Raw genomic sequence first — 22,909 nt, 5'->3', positions numbered from 1 at the left:
TAAATCATTTTTTGTGGAGACCTCAGGCTTATTCTCTAATGCTCAGTTAGACCCATCCTTAACGTCAATGTAATAAGAAATGAAACCTAATTAAGTTACTATTATGTTTTGTATAGAGAATGCTTAATATAAAAAAAGGTGAAAAATAATTAAAATCAAGAATGTAATCTGGGTGTGTGCCATTCTCCCCCTGTAGCCTCTCTTTAATCTTATTTAAGAGTTATAGAAAATTTTGAGATAAACTAAAATTCAAATATAATCACTATGTGACAAAAGTATCAGAACAAATAATGTTAAAACAAAAATTTGGGGCATTCCGAGAATTGAACTCGGGACCTCTCGCACCCTAAGCGAGAATCATACCACTAGACCAAATGCCCTTCGGTAGTAGGAGTTTGATATTAACAAGATTTCATTTATTAACTATTTCAGAATATTTTTGCCGTGACAAGAAGGTTTCTAGACGTTTCCAGGTCGTTATGTATAATGATTACATATATTTGTTGCAGCTTTTTTTTTTTTTTTTTGTATAAAAAATTTGTTGCAGCTTTATTGAAGCATGTATTAAGATTAAGAAAGACCTCACTATTGGGGGGAATATGAGTTGGACCTGTTTACAGGAATTTACGGTCTAACTTATATCAAATCGGACTTAACCTATTATATATAGTCAAATAGAACAAATCTGAGCTTTTAAAGAAGCTTATTTAGAAAGTAGATAATAGACCTTTTTTTAACATACTGGACCTATAAACCTACAGGCCGGTCTGTATCATATTATTTATTTTAAATTAAATAAATTAATATTTATTTTTAGCTATTAAAAGTATCATGATATGTTTGTTGGATTTATGTAGTTATTTTAATTTACATAGTATAGATTTGTTTGTTGGATCTCATGAAATATATGTTATTTAGTTTGAGCATTTTGCTTTTAAAGTGACTTAAATGCAGATTGTGATGAGTTTTGTTGTGATTCATGGTTCTGTTTGGACGTTGAAATTGTGATTTTTGTTTTAGCAACAAGATTTGAGAATTGTATGAAGTTGATTCATGATTATGCTTGGAAGTTAAAAATTAACAGGCTAATGGGCCAAGTCAGGCCACTTGTTTTTTTTTTTTTTTTTTTATAAACGGCCAAGCCAGGCTAAGAGTTAGACTCGTACTAAGCTCGGGCTAGGCCAAATTAAATTTTTTTTGCATAGGCTTGAACTTTCGGGGCAAAGCTCGGCCTAACCCAGTCCATTTTAACCCCTACTGACCACACCTAATAATTAATTTCACTAGAAAAATAATGTGGTATTTATCATGGAAACACAAGTGAAATAATTGAAATGTAATGGTTATTAATTATTATTCATTTTATAAGATTAAATAAAGTAATGTTATTAAATTTGAAACGGTCAATGACTTTATCAAGATGCCAGGATAATGAGTCATTGTTGAACCGCTTAAATTAAATTTATATAAAAAATTAGAAATATATAAATAGAAGAAATATGACTTGTTAATAAGCATGTCAGTCCTATTTTTTTAGGTGTCAAGTTTAAATTCCAAGAGTCTAATTGTAATAGAACTAGTGTATTACCCGTGCGTTGCATGGAGGGAAAAAAATCGATTTGTTTGTCTCGTAAAAATTAACGCAACACATGCAAGATGCCGAACCTACATTTTTTATCCTTCATCCTCTGAGGAATGAATGACTAATAATGTACAAATGAAAGTATGAAAAAAAAACACATGAACATGTGAGTACAAATAAAAAGTGTCATAACAATACATCCATATATTGATGACGATGGAATATTGTTTGTTCAAAAATAGCCGTTAACAATATACCATGTGTGCATGAAAAACGATTCCTGCATGAGAAAAAATTAGCAGTTAAAAAAACCAAACGGTAACGAAAATAAGTAAAAAAGCACTCCATTGCCATTTTTTTTTTGTCTTTACCTGTACCAAGCAGTGATGTTATCTCATAGTAGACAGAAGGAAGTTCACGATATAAATCTTTGAAATACTTTCTTGTAAACTATATTAAGGGTACTATTTGTAACACAACCGTTTTCATCAAATATCAATATCTTCAATCCATGCTTGCTCTTTACTCTAGACAATGCCACATATAATTGCCCATGAGTGAAGATAGGCTTGGGGAGATAAATTACAACATGAGAAAGAGATTGTCCTTGGCTCTTATTGATAGTCATGGTAAATGAAACAATCAGGGGGAATTGTCTTCTTTGGAAATTTATAGAAAATGTGTGACTTGATGGGCTCATTGTCATTCTAGGGATTAACACAGTTTCACCTATATTGCTTCCTGTAAGAACAATTGCCTCAACAACATGATTCCCAATTTTGTAATGAGTAGCCTTGTGCCATTGCATAAACCTCTGAACTGATCAATATTTCTCAATAGCATTACTGGAACTTTAACCTTCAAGGTTAATTTATGATCAGGAATCCCCGAACACAATAATGTATTTAAGATCTCAGGTGTGAATTCATCATCTTCAACGGAGGAAGCCACATCTTGCTTCATAATTTTATCAGAACTCAAAAATATCCTTTCTTCACCAGGAATCATTGACATCAGGTGCTCGTTCAGCATAGCAACATCGGACAATTTAGGAGTTAAGATAGCACGTTCTTTGAAAAACGTTGGATCTAAAATATTATCCAAGAGATTCGGATAAACAAAATTAACCATATCTGAAACGGGATCATCTGATTATGTAATCAATAATTCATCTGGAATTGTTATCGTAGATTCTCCATCTTCATCATCTCCAAGATCACCATCCCCAACTTTAAGTAGCCACTCGGAAAATTCTTTTATTTCCTTCACATCATGAGTGGTACTTCCAGAATTAAGACGCATGTTCTTGGTCAAAGTTAATAAATGACAATGGGACTATAGTTGAGAAGAATTTATGGTTACATTTACTATCTCCTGTCTGCTGCCATGAGGAATGACTAGGTAATATTTGCCGAAAGTCACCTCCTAGAACGACAATTTTTCCACCAAATGGAATATCAACGTAGCTCGTGTCAGAAAATCTAAGAACATCTCTAAGTGTTTTATCCAAAGCCTCAAAACAAAATCTATGCACCATTGGTGCTTCATCCCAAATGATTAACTTCGTTTTTGACAGCAACTCTGCTATAGTAGAATTTGGCTTTATATTACACGTTGAATCTTCATTGATATGAATAGGAATACGAAATCTAGAATGTGATGTTCGTCCTCCAGAAAGCAGAAGGGAAGCAATTCCGCTAGAAGCAACATTAAGTACTATTTCAGCTTTTGATCTAACAGATGCTGAAAGAGTATTCCAAATAAATTTTTTTCCAGTACCACCAAATCCATATAGAAAGAATAACCCTACTTTACCTGCTGTAACTGCCAAAATGATTTTGTCATAAACAACTCTATGCTCATCAGTGAGGGAATTCAATAGTCTTTCATGCTCTTCTCCCAATGAAAATGTGTCATACATTAATTCATCAACCACTAATCGATTCTGCATATCAAGCAACGATTCCCTGGTGATGCGAGGCATTGACGGGTAATCAGAGAGGCATTTACCATTGCTCTGCAGCACCTTATCAATTTCAGCAAGTGTTATGTTTTTTATTCTTTCTTCTGTAAGAAGCGCATCTAAAAAAACCATAAAATTTAAAGAAAAAAAAGTTAAAATTAACAAAGAGAAAGATATAAAGGAAGATTTTAATTTTTCTGGAATCAACCTTCTCAGTACCGAAATAAATAATAAAGTAACATATGCTGAATTCGGGTAAAAAAATAGCGAAATAAACAGTAAAGCAACATATACTGATTTCGGTTTTTAAAAAATATAAATGCGTTAAATATTATCATAACACGTACCTTGACGCCCTATTCTTTTCCTATGCCGATAAAGAACGTCGTTGGATAAAAATTTCCAACACTCTTCCCAAACTTTTTCAGGCCTGTTCATTGAGTTGGAAAATAACAATACAGCAAACAGAGATCTAAGATAAGCAGCAGAACCCCATGAACTTGCCTCTTTAATTGCATCAATATACTCATTGTCATCATCTAGAAGTCCTAAAGAATAGCAGACATCCTTAAATGTAGGAAAAAGCACGCCATTGATTGTTCTAAGATCTTCATAACTGGTACACCCCCTTTGAAAAGTAAGCAACGTGCAAAGATAAGAATCTTCTCCATTATTGGCAGAAAAACGATTTATTCTCCCAATTGAAAATCCCATTTTTCTAGGATTCCATTCATGAGTTTGGTCTTTGTAAACAAATTCAGTCGGGTACTTTGCATAAGTTAGATGCCTACCTTCTAGATATTTTTTATTTGCATCCATCCAAGACTCAAAGATTGATAGTCTAGACTCCGCCCTTGTCTTGACATCAGAAATTAAAGCATTATCACTGAAAATAATGTTCTTTTCATTGGGCAGGTGAAATGACAATCTCTGAACAGAGGGTACCTGGAATGAATGTCAAATCCAAAAATTCTCCAAGCAGCTTCACATGCGGAGACATACCTATAATAAATAAATATTTAAAACAACAAAGTTGAAAGATCATGAAAAAAGACACGTCGATTTTTGGGAGAAGCAAAATCAGACCAGAGATAATTTTGAGTACCTGCAGTTATAAAACATTTTGATTTCATCTTCTGCATGATGTACGGCAGCTGTCACTCTATCATTCCCTTTGTGAATATATTTAAAAAGATATTTAATGGCACTTCTTTGGCAAGTATATTCAACATTGATATGAGCCTGATACTTTAAAAGAAGTTGTGCATTATACGGCACAACTTAACGATTATCAAGTTCAACACCATTTTTGTTCACAACTCTCGCATCATTTCTTCTCTTATAATGAGGGAATCCATCGTCATCAATAGAAGAACGAGAACATAAGTTTTTGGGAAAAATTTTTGAACACTGTCCGTCCTTCATGCAAGGAGATTTGTAATTTTCAGGACCACATGGACCATGTATCATGTAATTTGTGACAGCTTGAAACAGCAAAGGATTGGAATCCTTATCAGGAATTTTCGCTGAAATCAGTTTATCAATATCAAGAGCACTTTTAGGCTTGTTTGAAGGGTGGAAGAATAGCAGAATATCAGCATGAGGTAGTCCGCGCTTTTGGAATTCGATTGTACAAACATCTGTTACATTGACCAAAATACAACAAAAATAATGATAAGAAAATAACAATGCTATAGACAGATTTATTGCATGTCATGATAAATTCCCTTAAAACTTGATTTAAATTATGAATAAAAATTAAATAAGTTTAGCATATACTTACATGCAATAACTTTGCCAAGAACATTTTGTTTCCTCAAATCATGTAACAATTCGTCTAATTTGAACTTGAATACTCTGCATAGAATATCAGGCCTATCTTCAGGGCTAAGCTGTCTAGCCCTTACAACTCGTGTGATTTCTGGCCACTTAGGATTGCAGGTAATTGTTATAAAAAGATGAGGATACCCAGCCCAACGGCAAATTGCAAAAGCATCTTTACAATTTTCCACCATATATCTAGGTCTGCCTGTGAATGAAGTAGGTATAATGATACGCTTTCCAGTATTTACGGCTACATCTTCACCTCTGTCGAATGAATGTTTTATATTTTTGTACAACTCAGCTCTAAGATGACTCTGGTTATATCAAATGAAATTAAGTCGTTCAAACTCAATCGTAGTGTACGCATCAACCAGGAATTGTAGGAAAAGCTTATTTGATCGAAGGAGAATTTCTGACTCTCCTGATCGCATCTGTAAGTCGAAAAGAAAAGAATTCCTTCATGCTAATAACAGCTCTTGCATTAGTCCTACCACTGGACATGACAGTACGCTGGACATCATCGTGATAACCATCTTCACCGTAAGGAAATAACAATGGATACTGCAAGCCAAGATATAATGGATGCTTCACATCGATGCGCTGCAGTACTCTATCTTGGGTCTCAATAATGATATCCCTATCACATATAGCACTGTCTATATCTCCAACAATCAAAGCAGCCACTTCGGATGCTGTCGAAAGATTATAAACTCTTCCATCACTACCACGCTTTCGAATAAGCCTCAACTTCACACCATTAAAGTCATATTCTTTATAACGGTCTCTAGCGCACCGGAAAGACTGAGCTATACTATTGTGCTTATCCAACATCTGCTTCAACGATAGGATAATTTCGGGATCGAGCTTATCTTCAGTACTTGTGGAACTGCAAATATAATTACAAAATAAATCATTCGCTAATATGAAATAAACATAAAAATATAACCCATAAATGAACAATGAGATTTTGTCAGAAAATGAATATGCCTTAGACAACCCAGTCTGTTGTCCACTTCGTGGTCAGTATCATATATATGCAGCTGAGCAAATTTTGGAGTCTAACTATCAGCCGGTAGAAGACTACCCATTAAATGATGAACTCGCCCCCAACTCTAAAACAGTATAGGCCAAAACATTGATTTACTGATCCATCCACTTTTGCTCCAAAGGATGTGAAGGAAAAAATCATGTTGTACGCTATGATATTTCGCAAAAAATGGCGGCTCCTCGCATTTGAATTAACATGCAATTGAAGCAAAGTATCTGGAGCAGCTTTCAATAAATGAAGTTTAACTTTTCCATTGCCGCAACATAAAGTAAATTGTGGTGTACTTGGCTTACGATCCTTCTTATTTCTCTCTTCATACCACATGTTTGCTCCACAATGGTCACAGACAAAAGTAGGATCCCCAGCGTCCCAATATTCTAAAATTTTACAAAAAATGCAGTCTGAACGTTAGACGGATAATATCATTTGTAAACAAAAAAATCAAATAGAAATTAAAATAAAGACCTTCATTGTTAGAAGTCGTGCTAGGCACATTGGAATTATTGATTTCTATATCTGTTACACAAAGAAAAAATGGATCGAGAACAAAAAAAATACATTTCAATACCATTTTTTTTATGTACTCAAAGAAAAAATAGGTACAATAATCGAACACAAAGAAATAAAATAATAAAAAATTTAAAAGTAATACAAAGACCGTTGCTGATAGAAATCATATTTGGCATAATGGAATTATTTATATGCATATTTGAAACAAAAAAATGTAAATAATAAAAAAGACAGCTCAACACTATTTTATTTTTCCAATATATTAAATTTATCAATTGTGCACCTTCACTGGTAGAGGTAATGTCTGGCATATTTCTGTCATTGATTTCAGAATCTGCAACAGCATTGAATTTTTTTAAAAATTAACAAAAGAAAGTTTCATATAATGAATCAAGCAAATGCTCTCCATTTGTACTATGAGTAGGAATCAACAGAGTACATGTATTAATTTTTTTATAACACATGGTTATAGTTCATTTGACTCAAGGATGAATTACCTGTTAAGTCAAGCATCTTCAGTATATCGTTTATCGCTACACATTGCTTAGAAGCTTTCTTTTGAAACATTAATCCTTTCCGCCTAATTGTAGCATTTTGGCCAACTAAAAAAAAAAGCAACAAAACTTTAACCATTGTAATTTTGCATTTGTAGTTGACATGAAATATTACCTTATATGACCCTAACTAAAATGCGTAATTTACAGAAAACATTACCTTCCATGGGAAGAGAATGAATATAATCCTTAGCAATGGTTGATCTAACATTCGACAGAGTATGCTTATTGTTTCCGTATGCACTGATTGTTTAAAAAAAAGAATTTAACATATTATTCATAAGTTGGGCTTGCCTTTTATAAGAAAAGTAACATGCGTTAAAATATAACGCTTAAAAAACACATATGCAAGTACCTGCCAACGGTTGACGGAGTCAACGGAGTTAGATTTTCTACGCAACATAGATAAAGTAAATTAGATGCCAACACAACTATGGCGCAGAAAAAATTCAAAATTGACATAATATATGTTTTTTTTATTTTCGTAACAACAATAAAAATTCTGTACAGGAGAAAGAGAGTTACATACCATTAGTTATATCACGAAGATGTTGTCTGCTGCATGTAAACTCATTTCGTTCACTGGTGATATGAGTAAGGCTGTAAGTTTTAAAACAGAAAAAAAAATGAATGAATAATAATGAAATTTAAATGAATCAGCAGACTTGCAATAAAATTACCTGCCAATGGTGGACGCAGATAACGGAGAAAGATTTTCTACATAAAAAAAATACAAATTTCATAAAATATAAGAACAAAACTAATGATAGTTCATCCTCTTATAACACACTATTGCAGTTCAATTTAGTCGAACATGAATTACCTGTTAAGTGAAGCATACGTGGTATATCGTTTTATGTTACGCATTTCTTAGAAGTTTTCCTTTGAACCATTATACCTTTCCGCCTTAATCTAGCATTTTTTCTATCTAAAAAATGTAATAAAAAAACAACAACAAAACGTTAACCACTTTAAGTTTCATACAGACTTCATATGAAATATCAGATTATACATTTGTAAGAAATGCATAATTTACAGAAAACATTACCTTCCGTGGGAGGAGAATGAATATCATCTTTAGCAATGGTTGATCTAACACTCGACAGAGTATGCTTATTATTTTCGTATGCACTGCTTGGTTAAAAAAAAAAAATTAACATATTATTCATAAGTTGGGCTTGCCTTTTATAAGAAAAGTAACATGCGCTAAAATTTAAGGCTAAGTAAACACACATAATGTACCTGCCAACGAATGACGGAGTCAACGAAGTTAGATTTTCTACGCAATATAGATAAAATACATTAGATGGCAACACAACTATGGCGGAAAAAAATAAAATTTGACATAATATAATTTTTTTATTTTGTACGTAACAACAATCAAAATTCTGTACAGGAGAGAGAGTTACGTACCATTAGTTATATCATGAAGATGTTGTCTGCTGCATGTAAACTCATTCCGTTCACTTGTGATCTGAGTAAGGCTGTAAGTTTTAAAACAGAAAGGAAAAATGAATGATTAATACTCAAATCTAAATGAATTAACCTAAGCAATAAAGTTACCTGCCAATGGTGGACGCTAGATAACGGAGAAAGATTTTCTACATAAAAAAAATACAGATTTAAAAACATATAAGAACACAACTAATCAGAGTTCATCCTCTTATGACACACGGCTGCAGTTTAACTTAGTCGAACATGAATTACCTGTTAAGTGAAGCATACGTGGTATATCTTGTGATGTTACACATGTCTCAGAAGTTTTCTTTTGAACCATTATACCTTTCCGCCTTAATCTAGCATTTTTGCTATCTAAAAAATATAATTAAAAAAAAAAAAACGTTAAAAACTATAAGTTTCATACAGACTTGATATGAAATATGAAATTATACATTTATAAGAAATGCGTAATTTATAGAAAACATTACCTTCCGTCGGAGTATGTTTTTTGTTTCCGTATGCTTTTTGTTTTCGTATGATTTGGTGAGCAAAAAATTTAAAATACTCTATATGCCATGAAATATAGATAATATAAATTAGATGTCGACACAGTAATGCCAATTTTATCGAAGATAGTAAGTAAAATTAGAGGCTTAATGATGGAAGGGATTACAGTAAGCATGGGAGTACTAAATTAATAATAAAACTTGTTTGTTGATATACAATAAAATAAACTCATTTACAAAAAAATAAATATGACATTCAGGTTGTTTTGTATATATTTTTTAAAAACAATAAAAACTCTGAACCGAAGGAAGAGAGTTACGTACTGTTAGTTATGCCATGGAGAGGTTGTCTGTTATATATAAACTCTGAACTCATACTGGTGATCTGAGTAACGTTGTATGTTTAAAAAAAGAAGGAATCAAGATCACTAATGATCAGTAAATGAGTTAACCCAAGTAATAAACTGACCTGCCAATTGTGGACGCAGATAATGGAGAAAGATTTTCTACAAAAAAAAAATTTACAAAGTCCATTATATAAGAACACAACTAATTGAAGTTTATGGAAGATTGCTTCTCTACATACCATTAAAAGGAAACAATTTAATAATGTGTGGAAGGGAGGAATTAGATACGATTTTATCATAATCATAACCGTGTGTTATATTACGCTAAGAAACAACGTTTAAAAACTTGTTGACGAAAGAAACAACGAAACAAACCATTTGTAATATTATGTAGCCGTTGTTTGTTGCAGCTTATGTCATTCCTTATGTTGCCTACCTCAGAAATGCCACATATTTAAAAAGGAACAATAACAAAATTAACTAAATTGTGTTGAGATTTATATACAAAATCCATTGGTAAGTAATATTTATGACGAATTAAAATTACCTGCCAACAGGGGAGGGAGAAGACCCCAAAATATTTTCTACACATCAATGATTTCAATGAATTAGATATTCCAATGAGAATTAACTGTCAAACGCAAGAACATAAATCGTCGTTACCAGTCAACTGATTCGATTCAATGCGACCTTGGTTCCTTCTTTTCCTCGAAGGAGTTTCGAATTCAATTTCGTCGTTAGACATGACGGTATTAAAACGTTATATACCTGCGTATGAGATGCTTCACAACGTACAGGACAACCCAAGCTTGATTAACTCGCTCACTGTTGCAAGAAGAGGATGCTTAAACCACAGTTCAGCTGAGTGTCGGCAGTGGGAATATGAAGAGACAATCTTATGAGTTAACATATAAAGAAAAAACATTATAGGTTAAAAAATGAAAAGACAACTCCTATCTTGGCGGGAAACGTTAAATGGGGTTCTTTTTTTTTGCTGTGACACATAAACATTTTAATACAATTGGGAAAGCTGATTCCTTGGCGGCACTAGTTTTGTTTTTTGGTGTCAAAACCAATGGGCAATAATTTACTCCCCACTTAGGGATGCTCACTCGATGACAGGGAAGTTTCTTGATGCATGACCTTTGGCATTCTAAACCCTTCACTCACAGCGTCAATGAACAAAGAATGAAGCACATGGGAGTCATTTATGGCAATGCTATATCACAATCCAATACTCCTTCATTGGTCTGTTGCAACGCGGATTACACAATCGACTTATATAATTAAAAGACTTTTTGAACTAAAATAGGAAACCAACCAAAACAATTTTTAAGCCAACAAACAGTCATACTAAGTCATATTTGTAATGCGTCCATAATCACAAACTTAACACAGATGAAAATTTGGATTAGTTATTATAATTGATGTAAGTAATTAAAAAAATCCCCAACAGTTTGTGTAGTTTCAAATTAATGCTGGATTCAATTATTTATTATCAAGGTGCACTCCAATAGCCAAAGACTCGAAATTCAATTATATACAGGGCAAAAACATTCTCTGCTAATATGAGTCTTATTGTTCCAATGCATAAACTCTTGTCCATTATTTACTCTACAAACGAAATCGCATGTTGGGGATAGTGGGAAGTTGAAAACGGTGACTGTTGAGAAGTGTGTTGAGTAAAATATCGAAACCCTAAACACACAAATAGCTATATTTTTTTTTTATAACCATCAGTTTAAGTTGGGCCTGCATTTTATTTCAAAATCAAATATTGTATAATTTGAAATCGTATCCTAATATGTTTTTAGTAGTTATAAACGTTATTTTTTTTTGATAAAAAAAGACATTTTTTGAATTCCAATGATCAAAGGTTAACAAAAATTCAAACTTTAAATTTTAAAAATAAGAAACCAAAATTTGAATTAAAACTACTTATTTTGTTAGATTGAAATCGTATCGTAATCTGTTTTTAGTAGTTATAAATGTTATTTTTTTTGGATCAAAAAGACATTTTTTGAATTGCAATGAACAAAGGTTAATAAAAATTCAAACTTTAAATTTGAAAAATAAGAAACAAAAATTTGAATTAAAACTACTTATTTTAACAATAATGATTTGAAAATTTAATAAACGTCAAGATGTCAAGAAGATGTGTTTATTTGAAAAAAAAAGGAAATTTTTGGATTTCAACACTGCAACACATCACATAACATGACATAGATCAACAGCTTAGGTTTGCATTGCAAAAACACAGCGTTTATCAAATATATCAATATACATTCCATAAGCACTATCATTGGCTGAACTAAACACAGCAAAACATCACAAAACGTTTGAATATTTAATAAATGTCACGTTAAAAAAACGATTTAAACATTTCAAGATGTAACTCCAACAAAAAAACGTGAATTCAACATTTCTGTAAACATCTTGTCTCCAAGACACAAAATACCACTCTTCAGTCACAGTAGCTCAATCTACGGGGTATTCTCATCTGCTTCTGCGTCAAATCTATTTAAAAAAAGGAAAAAAAATTCGTTGATCAGCATTTAAAAAAATATAAAAGCAAATGACATAGTTTGCACATTATATTACGAAAAGAAAAAGAAAATACATGCCACACGATTGAATTATAAATATAAATTTGAAAATACGTAAATCTTTTTCAATATATACTATATTATATATATTAAAAATATTATTTAATATAAAAATATGTCCTAACGTGTCGAAATCTAATATTTTTTGAAATTAAAGTGTCGTATCGTGTCGTATCCCGTGTCCCGTGTCGGTGTCTGTGCAGCGTAGGTGTCTACCTAGCATATGTTAGGCAAAAAGGCAAAAAAATTAAATATTGCTATTTTAATAATTATTTACAAAAATACAGCTGTTTTGAAATTAAATATGAGTCTGTTGCATTCAGTCACGCCCAGAATCTGACGTGACCACTGACGCCCAGAACCAAGCACGACCCAGGAGAGAGAGATGCCCTGCATAGGGCGGGCATGACCAAGGAGGAGAAAGACACGTCCAGTATGGGACGTGAGTAACGGGAAAGACACACCCTATTGAGTGGTCACGTCCAATTCTGGGCGTGACGTCACGTCCATTCTGATTATAATAGATTCGTATTTGGTTTCAAAACAGTTGTATTTTCGTAAAAAAATTATTAAAAATACATGTGAATAACTTTATTATAACTTTAAGATAATATCCATTTAAAAAAATCTCAAACAAATTCATCAAATAGCATGTAGGTGTCCCAGGTAATGTATTGTACAACACGACATATAAGGATATTTTTTAAGGGATGAATGTTCTAGGAGATAATTATATTTTCTACATAAATATAAAAGCATGTGGGACTTATGTGAGATAATGTGAAGAGAATAGAGAAAAAAAATGGACTTCGCACACTTTTATGCAAGTGTAAGAGATAAAATTATCTCTTACAACATGAGAAACATTAATCCTATTTTTTAAATATCCAAATTAATTATCATTTTTAATGTTATCAATAATTCATTCAGAGGAGAAAAAAGACTACATTTTTAATTTCTTCGAACTAAAAGGGTTTTATCATTGCAACGATTTTAGTAGATAGATTGTTGGCGCAATAAGATCTGCGAAAGCGTAAAGACCATTGTGGTTTGAAATGCAACAAATCATTAGGGTTCTTGGTCTCATAGAGTTTTACCCTTGTAACGCAGATCTGTGAGAATTTCCTTTTGTAGGTGTGGTGATCATTCTCGTCTTTGCTGCCACAATATTTCCTCCTTCATGAACTAACCTTCATATCACAACACGAACATGCCTCCTTGCTGAAGATGCATGATCAAGTCTCTGAAGATGGCCTCAGGAGGATGGTAGTATCTTTCATATTATTCTCAAGTTCCAGATTATTCTCAAGGGAAAAAGAAAGAGTGTGGGCACTATAGAACTTCAGTTTTTACATCTGTTAGCAGCAGCCTTGGAGGCTAGAGATTAAAATGAGAATAGGCATAAAAAACCCTAACCTTAAGAATTTTGAGCTCTAAATTTCTTGGATTCTTCTCATATACTGAATGTAATTGGACTTGATAAAATACATAGACCCAACATAGAAATCATTAAAACTCCCTTCAAAGAAAATTATGGTGAGCATTTCACTAAAGTGCATGATTTTGTTTTCAAACAGTGAGTCAATAGGTAATCAGGACAATAGTAGTAATAATAACCCCCACTACAAAATCCCAAGCATATCCATCGATCAATCACAATAGTAATGGTGGATAGAGCAATTGTCGACGCATTACGAAATATGACAACATGGGACACTATAGTCATCTCAAATAATGAATCTTTGATTCACAATGACGAATAATACTGGAAGGAAAATATATCCTCTCAAGATAAATAAAACATGACATGATCATATGAAAAAAATATAATTGTTTATAAGTAAATTAGAGATGATGATTTTGTAATTACATTTTTCAATATTTTTTTCTCTTTCTTTTTATCAATATTAATCCATTTTTGTATGATAATAATTTTCTCACATGACCATATCATGTTTTATTTAACACAAATTTTTATTCTGTCCATTGTCTAGTAGTTAAAAAACAACATAAGTAATTTTGTACGTGTTGTATATTGTTTGATATGCATAAGTATTGAATAGATTAATACAATTTTTAATAGGAAATTTTATTTCTCGTGTTATATGAGATAATTTATCTCATGCAACACATAATAAATGGGTGATGCCCACTTATCTTTTCTCTTTCTTCTCCTTAGTGGATCTTACCTACTTTTTGTGTTACATGAGACTCATGCAAATAATATCCCTTTTTAACATACCCTTTATAGATGAGAGAAATAAACAAAAAGTGGGACCCACATTGCACATGTGTGTGCATGAGAGAATTTCTCTCTCACGTTACATGTGAGAGAAATTCTCTCATGTACACACAAAGTGCAATGTGGGTCTCATTAAATAGAGGAGAAAGAAAAATAAAAAGTGGGACCCACATTGTACTTGTATGTGCATGAAAGGATTTCTCTTTCATGTTACATGAGAGAGAAATTGAGAAATTCTCTCATGCACACACAAAGTGTAATATGGGTCCCGCTAAATAAAGGAGAGAGAAAAATAAAAAGTGAGATCCACATTGTACTTGTATGTGCATGAAAGGATTTCTCTCTCATGTAACATGAAAAAAGTAATACCTGTAGTTTTATGAGAAGAATGTTTTTATCGCAAGATGGGGATAATTTTATCTCTAACAGCCATATAAAAGTAGGTGAAGTCTTATGAAGAGAGGAGAGATAAAAAGAAAAGTGGGTTCGCCTAACTTTTATGTAAGTGCATGAAATAAAATTATCTCCATCCTATAGGAGAAACATTAATCCCTAATTTTATATAGTAATTTGTTTATTTTGCATTTAAAAAATATACATAATAGGATTTTAATTTTATTTATAATGTATTAATGATGTTAATATTTTTATTTTTTATTTTTTTTGGTACATATGATGTTAATATTTTTAATTAGCTTTTATATTTATCATACGATTATACATAAAAAAAATATTTTGGGTGGTGGAATAATATAACGTGATAGGGTCGACGATTTATTTGTTCTGTGAAGTAAATAAATTTTAAAAATATAACATTTTTTCAGTCATGTATTTTCATTTATTATGTTATTTTAAAATTTTAATATCTAAAAAATATTTTCATATATAAATTATTTCAATAATATCACAAGTCGTAATTATAATTATTTAAGATTATACTTACCACCATTTTAGGCTTATTGTTCTTATTATCTATTTGGTAATTTGAAATCAACAGTTAAAAAAGAGATAAAATTAATTATCGTTGATTTCGAATTAAGTCTTAAACAGTAATAAGTATAATCACCCCCTTAAATAATTATTAAACTTGCTTTAAAATAATCTTTTATTTTGTATCCCTCTCTTTAATTAGTTTTGATTTTGTATGTTTTGTATTAGGGTTTAATTCCTTTCATATTATAGAAAATAATTTTATGTCCTGTGTATGTCTTTATATACGCTCATATAAAAGTTTATGGGACTCATATTTTCTTTTTCTTTCTTTTCACATTATCTCGCATGAGCCCCACGTATTTTTATAAATGTGAGTAAAGAACATTGTGATACACCACCCCAAAAGTTAGCTCAAAGGGTAGGAGTGTCCAAGGCCTTATAAACTCCACATTAGTTGCACATGTAAATGTGAGACTATATATCTCAACACGTCCCCTCACACGAGAGCCCATTGGGCTTGAAGAGTGGACAATGCAACAGGCCCAGCCTACCTGTGCTAAGAAACGCCACAAGAAAAGGTGGGGGACGACGATGCTCTGATGCCATGTAAAGAACCTTGATGTCACCACCCAAAAGCTAGCTCAAAGGGTGAGAGTGCCCAAGGCCTTATAAACTCCACATTAGTTGCACATACAACCAATGTGGGACTATATATCTCAACAGTGTTGAAGATAATTTGATTTCTTATAACATTATCAAATTTTGTGTATTACGGGACATAAGGTTATTCTATGGTTTGACTCGGACATACGTTTTTAATTTTTCCCGTACTTCGCCCTTAATGTTGTCTTGTCTAAGGATCATTTAACATCAAACGTTGGACAAAGAGTTTTGGCTTGTCATGTACTTTATTTGTAAGCAAACCAAATGATCCTAAGTCATTTTTCACAATATCAAAATAAATGTTTTCATGTTACAATTTCACATAATAGGTAAAAAAAAATTGTATCTATTTTTATAGATATTAAATACATGAGATTTGTCAAAATTTATAAAGAGAGAAGATCGTATTAACACGTTACAGAAGGTTTTGCCCTCTCATTATCATATGCAGACCTTAATTGTATTAGAAAAAATCTGGTCTTGCCACTTTTCTAAACTAGAATTGTCTTGAATGATTGTTAAACAGAAGTTCTCACATAGTGCATACTCTATCCTTTGTGCTTCGTCAAATTGGGGTTTTCTTATTAACTTGAGTTGCATAATTTTGTATTTAAATACTGGTAGGATTAATTGGCAATTTTATTTCAAAGCAATTTTAGTGGCATGCTATTTGCTTTGAGAAATAGACTCTGCCATGTTACTTTTCTTTTTAACGATTTAGTTAGGTGAACATATTTGAATAGAGGTGTTAAAACAAGTTAAAGTCCATGGACAAGCCCGCAAAGCATTATATTTGGTCCTAACTCATTATATCCTTTTTGACATAGGACTTTTTTTTAACCCTAAGTCTCTAACCCTTAAAGCCCTATAACTTAACGGGTTGGGATAGGCATGACCCATGGGCCAAACTTTTTCTTTCATCAAAATTTTTAATATTTAAAAAACTAAAAATTATATAAATTTAAATATTTATAAATATAAGTAAAAATTATTTTGAATTTGATGGAGAATATAAAAGAAAGTGAAATATGAAAGAAAAAAAATTGAAGTGTAGAAAAATAAAATTAAAATAGATATGAGCAAAGAGTCCTATATAAGGACATATCTTATATGCATTTTTAAACATGAAAGTCATGAAAAAGCAAAGAGTCACATGTTATGAACCATGTGAAATGTTATTCATAATCCATGTGAAATTCCATCCATAATCCATGTGAAATGTCATCCATAATATTTTACAACACCCTCTTGGATGTATTCTACAATTCAACACACCATTAGTGAGATGATTATAGAATATATCAAAGGTCATGAAAAACAAAGAGTCACGTGTTATGAGCCAAGTGAAAGTTCATCCATAACATTTTACAACAAAAATGAATTTTTCAGCAATGATATATTTTAACAGAGATTTTCATCTGTGCATCAATAAAAATAAAATTTTCTATTGACATCTAAGCATGTTATACATCCAAATTTGTATTATAACATATTGTATACAATGCACTTTAGTATTTTTGTGGATAATAAAAACGACAAAGTTTTTTGTAACGGTAGTAGCTAAAGAAAATCAATGATTTTACTTTCAATATAACATACTAAGAGCAGTTATTCAATACTGGTATTAAGATAATTTTTTGATCATTACTATTAATTTTTTCACTATAGTTGTTGTATTATGTTATGATTCCGTGTAAGAAAATCTTTATTTGATGGCATCATTTAATAATGAATTTAGTCAAAGTAGTAACTAAATTTTCACTTATATTAAAATTTTGTTTACCTTTTCACTTGTATATTTGTGTACAAATATTATTTTATTAAAAAAATTAAATTATAAAAAAATTTATAATTTGTATAAAATATGTTAAGAAAGTGTTAAACATTTATTGTTAAAATATGTTTTAATGTATTGAATATGATAAAAAAATTATGAAATTATAATTTTGGATGGCCCACTAGCTGGCCCTAATCAATAGGGCTTTTGGCCCGTGCAGACCTTTATTATTGAGGTTCATTTGGCCCTGTGGGTTTTTTTGGCTCTAACCAACACGGGCTAGGGCCAAATAGGACGAGTTGTTCCATTTTGACATCTCTACCTCTATATAAGTATGTGATAAGTATATAATGCTTTTTTTTTGTAAGAAAAATGAAATAGCTTTTAGTTATACTTAGTTGATCATACATTTTAAAGAACATGTATGGTAAATAAACTAGGTCATAAAAGTCTGTAATATGTTTTTCTAATGACTTGTATAATAAATGAACTAGGTTAAATTAGGCTAAAAATTGAGCTACATAATTTTGGCAATGGCTTCAAGACTAAATAAAAATATCTTAAAATTACAAATTTATACAAAATTATGATTTTCTGAAAATATTAAAGGACACTAAGACCCTTTTTTGTTGATAAATGGACACTAAGACCCTTTAAAATTCAAATTGGGCGCGCCACCCTTATTTGTAGTATTCTAATTAGATAACTTATTTGATCGATATGACACTATCATATTGGCCAAATATGTATTTTCATAACATCTGTACCGTTGGAATCTATAAGCCGACTATGTTCCCTTTAGGGATGAGTCGATGTATGGATGATACCCTTAGCACAGGTACAGACCAAACTAAGGGGTATGGTGCCAAGTACAAGCAAAGTAATCAATGGATAAGCTAGGGTGATAAAATGGCTCTAAGGAAATGGACAGTATAACGATACATAAGATGCTCTAGGGGGTGCCCTTGGGAGCTATTTATAAGGGAAGATTGTGCTTATCGGGTGAAGGTTGGTGGGGAGAAGGTCAACTTTCCTTGGGGCCATATGCCGATGGCAGTGTTGGGTGTGAATGGCGCTGCCATCGTAGCAGCGCTGTGCCTTCTGCGTCTGGCGGTGTCAGCATAGGTCACAGGGGGACAATTTCCTCTTAAGGCATTTGTGCGACCGCTTTCGGGAGTTGAGGTCCCTAGGTGGGATACTTTGGTGTTTAGCCTTGGGAAGTTACCACATTGGGGGGTATGCGTCGCCCCAGCTGGTAGGGCTGACGTGGATCCTTGGTAGGTGCTGGGCCTTGACTATTGGGCCTGACTCTTGTTGGGCCATCCGGAACAGGAGCCCCCCAGCTTGGTAGCAAGTGTAGGTTGGTGCCAAGGTAGACAATTGGACAACGCCTTGTTTGGCGATACGAAAGTACTGGGTGTGAGTCGTTCGGCAATCTTGGTAACCAGTGTAGGTTAGTGCCAAGGTAGGCATCTTGACGACGCCTTGTTTGGCGATACGAAAGTACTGGGTGTGAGTCGTTCGGCGATCTTGGTAACCAGTGTAGGTTGGTGCCAAGGTAGGCATCTTGACGATGCCTTGTTTGGCGATACGAAAGTACCGGGTGTGAGTCGTTCCTTCTGATGACAGCTATAACGTCCTCGTGGTTTGGCGGTGATTTGCTGAGGATGTTTCGGAAAAGGCTGCCACTTCTGGCACTCTCGGGTGGCTTTTTGGTTTTCGAGGAGCCGTCATGATGAGTTTTTCCATCATTGCCATTTATTGCAGGTATCCAAGCGTCATGAGGCACGGCGCATTAATGCGACGTGATAGGTGACTTCTCCTCTTGAAGTGACCACTTTGTCCCTCATCTCGACTGCCCATTGCACGATGACTGTGTCATCTTACGGTTGAGTGAGGAGGACTTACACGTGTACGTATGTGACCTTCCTCTTCCTCTTTCTATATAAAGGGGGGAGACCCCTCGTTGGGGTCCTTCCTTACGCAAATCATACACTGTTGTGCTTCTGCCCTTCTGCTTGTTTCCTATCCTCAGTTCAGTGTGCTAGTGCCGGTCTTCTCTCTCTTATTTTCTGCAATTTCCCAGGTATAGTGCTTCTTCCTTCATCGTTTCGTTTCTTTGTTTCTGGTTTCCTTCTACTCCTTTTTCTATTGCGTCAATGGTTAGGTTTATAGAACCTATCCCTGGTCTCATACTTCCTGAGCCGGAAGTAGAACTTAAGGAAGAGGAGTTTGATGAAGCCTTTAAGGCACTGGGAGATAGTGTGGTGGGGCCAGCAATGCGGGAATATCTTGCTAGTTGTGCCCCTAATCGTACTTTGATTCCTGGGGTTGAGAAATTACCCCATGGCAAAGTACCCGAACTTCTGGGTTTTTGTGAAGAGGAGATTCAAAATCTCCTTCCCGAAAGAGCTTTCGGGCCTGTCCTCCCGTATGCCGGCGAGGCGTCATGTTCTAAATCGCATAGTGGACGCCGTGAAGTGGTTGGAGAGGGAAGTTCCAGATCTGGAGGACGTTCGTCTGCAAGGTCTAGGAGACGGCGGTCAGGAGGATCAATCGAGAGGGCCAGTCTTCGTTCTTCACAGATGAATTATTCTAGGCCTTCTGGTCGTTCGCGCAATCCGAGGATTGCTTTACGACGCCGCATTTTGCGGCGTTCTGAGCTTGGAGTTGGGTGACTTATTCGACCCGTATCCAACATCAATCGCCAACGACAAAACCGTCCTTTAGAGTATTATTTCGGCCTTCGCCCTTCTTCTGTTGCCCTTCGCACGTCTCATGGTCAAATTCCCCTCACTCCCCACTCTTTCCATCGTCGCATATATGATGAGTCCACATAGAACCGTTTAGGTAGATACCACCCAGAGGATGGTCGCCTTATAAGGGATGGCGTGTGGGACGCCATTTTTGAAGACATAGGACTTTATAAGATACCGCCTTCCTGGTGGCCTTCTAACCTGAGCTATTCAGATTTTTATTCTTCAAGTTCTTCAGACACCTCGGATTCTGATGGTGAGTTAACTGTGTTTTGCACTTTCTTTTTCGTTGTGTTTGGCGTGGAGGGTGTTGGTGGTGACAGGAGTGTTGGTAGGGCGAGGTGGGGTATCCAGTTTCCCTTCGCAGTGATCTTTTGGCGTCGATGAAGTTTTGAGGATTGACTGTGTGTATGTCGCTCCCAAGTAGGATTCTGAAGACTTCGTGACTTATGGCAATTGTTCATTCAGATGACGGTCTTGAGGCGAGGAATTGGGTAGACTCGATGGTGGCTACTACTTCTTCAAGTTATGCTGACCGGGATATCCTGCGCCGCCACTATAAATCTGAACCTAGCTTCACCATTACTGAAAATGGTGCAAACGAGGCGAAGTGGCAACCGTTCGCGGTCAGTGCTGATCGTCGGGTTTGTGACGCGCCTCGCATGGCGGCCAGATCTCAATGGCGGTTTATGGTGTACAAGACTCATTTTACTGATCAGAAAGTGAGGTTTTCGCTGTCCGACTTTGAGATGGAGATGTTATCCCATTTACAGGTCACGCCATCACAACTGCATCCTAACGCTTGGGCGTTTGTTAGAGTTTTTGAGAGCATATGCAAGTACTTTGGTTGGGCCTATTCCGTACGATCGTTCTTCTACTGTTTTCAAGTATCGCCGTCCAAGAAGAAGTTTGGATGGGTTTCACTAAAGGCGGGCAATGTGATTGGATCAATATTTGCTCAGTATGTCAATTCGTATAAGAACTGGACACACACTTTCTTCTGGATTGAACCTGTCTTGGGCGTGGGTGAACTTCCTTTTTTTGTTGATCAGTCGAGTAGGGAGTGTCGGTTTCCCCTATATTGGACTAAGACTCATTACGAGACGCCAGCTGGTCAGTATTCGTTTGCTCTAGGGGCCTTGTCGCCTGAGGAGGTACAGGTGATCGATTGGTTTGTGGAGGTAAAGGGAGGTCTTGACCGGTGGCCCACGAAGCAAGTGTTGTGCCATGGAGGTGTGGTGGTGTTCCGTGTTGTTTTTCGTTTGTGATGATCTAGACTGTTTTTTCTTGTGTTTGTTTTTGTCAAAGTGTTTTGTGCTAACTTTGTCTTTATTGCTTGTAGTTGGAAACATTGCGGCAGAGACGTTGAAGCTTGCACGTAAGGCGGCTGCTAAGCTGAAGGGCCAGCAGGGCGTGGCTCCTCAACCGCAGCTGAACCTTCCTTCGAAGAGGAAATGCCTGGATAAAGGAAATGATAAAGAGATCAGGACTAAGAAGAAGAAAATTCATTCTGCCGCTGACATTCCTGTTGGGGAATTGGAGAAACGAGCCAACCTCCCAATCATTAAGGAGCCCACTAGCGTGGCGGGCAACTCTTCTGCCAGCGATTCAACGCTAGGATCTGGATAACTGGCCCTTGGGGGGGTCCGGGTTGAAACGGGGTGCGGATGCAAGTTTGACACCCCCCCAAGCTTTCAAGGTAGCACGCCACGAATCATCTGGGGGTGGGCAGTTTCATGATGGTGCCTGTGAAAGTGACAAGGCTATCAACCATGCCTCTGGCGACAGAGAGGGCGACCATCCTCGCATGACGTCTGAGACTGAAGATTCTCCTCCTATTTTTGTAGAAATTCCCGTGAGTAGGGCTCTCAGCTTGTCGGAGAGGGATCTCGTTAAGGGATTTCCCAACGTTGAGCGCCCTAAGATGGCGGTTCCTGAGCTTCTTGATCGCCAGCAATTTATGAATTGTACTCAGGTGGTTATTGGCCGCATCTTGGGGATGCAGGAGATCGCCCTTGCTATTGACGAACGGTGTTCCCTACAGGATGATCGCCTTGTTTATTTAGGGCGACAGATGGATGGTCTGACTGCTGAGGTTGGGCGCCTTGGTAAAGAAGTTGCTGATGGGAAAGCTTCCACCAAGTCTTTGTCTCGTCAG

General features: G+C 34.8%; 1 protein-coding gene and 1 non-coding gene across 2 annotated transcripts; both read right to left on the bottom strand.

The window, feature by feature from the left end:
* Window positions 1-308: 308 nt before the first annotated feature.
* TRNAP-AGG (transfer RNA proline (anticodon AGG)) lies at window positions 309-380 on the bottom strand. The gene has a single exon. It is a non-coding gene; the product is annotated as a tRNA-Pro (tRNA).
* A 1,294-nt stretch (window positions 381-1,674) lies between these two features.
* Window positions 1,675-10,519, bottom strand: LOC133309124 (uncharacterized). The gene is made up of 23 exons (XM_061509862.1): window positions 10,438-10,519; window positions 9,189-9,293; window positions 9,045-9,082; window positions 8,895-8,955; window positions 8,724-8,760; window positions 8,530-8,612; window positions 8,162-8,198; window positions 8,011-8,081; window positions 7,837-7,873; window positions 7,642-7,724; window positions 7,425-7,529; window positions 7,211-7,261; window positions 6,883-6,933; window positions 6,737-6,794; window positions 5,787-6,255; window positions 5,329-5,683; window positions 4,832-5,185; window positions 4,651-4,717; window positions 4,491-4,547; window positions 3,893-4,431; window positions 2,945-3,664; window positions 2,395-2,670; window positions 1,675-1,703 (listed from the first exon to the last, which is right to left on the bottom strand). Exons 1-23 carry the CDS (start codon window positions 10,517-10,519, stop codon window positions 1,675-1,677), a joined length of 3,765 nt encoding a protein of 1,254 aa, XP_061365846.1.
* Between the last annotated feature and the right edge of the window lie 12,390 nt (window positions 10,520-22,909).

This window comes from Gastrolobium bilobum, unplaced genomic scaffold, assembly GCF_033153095.1.
Source record: "Gastrolobium bilobum isolate Gb01-03AN ecotype WA unplaced genomic scaffold, APGP_CSIRO_Gbil_v1 utg59691, whole genome shotgun sequence".
NCBI lineage: Eukaryota > Viridiplantae > Streptophyta > Magnoliopsida > Fabales > Fabaceae > Gastrolobium > Gastrolobium bilobum.
The sequence above is the reverse complement of the archived record's forward strand: the minus strand, read 5'-3'. Positions and strand labels throughout refer to the sequence as shown.

What these genes read in the sequence shown, in the direction of transcription:
- LOC133309124 (XM_061509862.1), bottom strand. Translation starts at nt 10,519, where the DNA reads ATGTCTAACGACGAAATTGAATTCGAAACTCCTTCGAGGAAAAGAAGG. An exon ending in AAAATGTTTTATAACTGCAG is followed by an intron (nt 4,548 to 4,650) that starts GTACTCAAAATT and finishes TATTTATTATAG; the next exon opens with GTATGTCTCCGCATGTGAAG. An exon ending in GCAGACAGGAGATAGTAAAT is followed by an intron (nt 2,671 to 2,944) that starts GTAACCATAAAT and finishes ATAATATTTTAG; the next exon opens with ATCCAACGTTTTTCAAAGAA.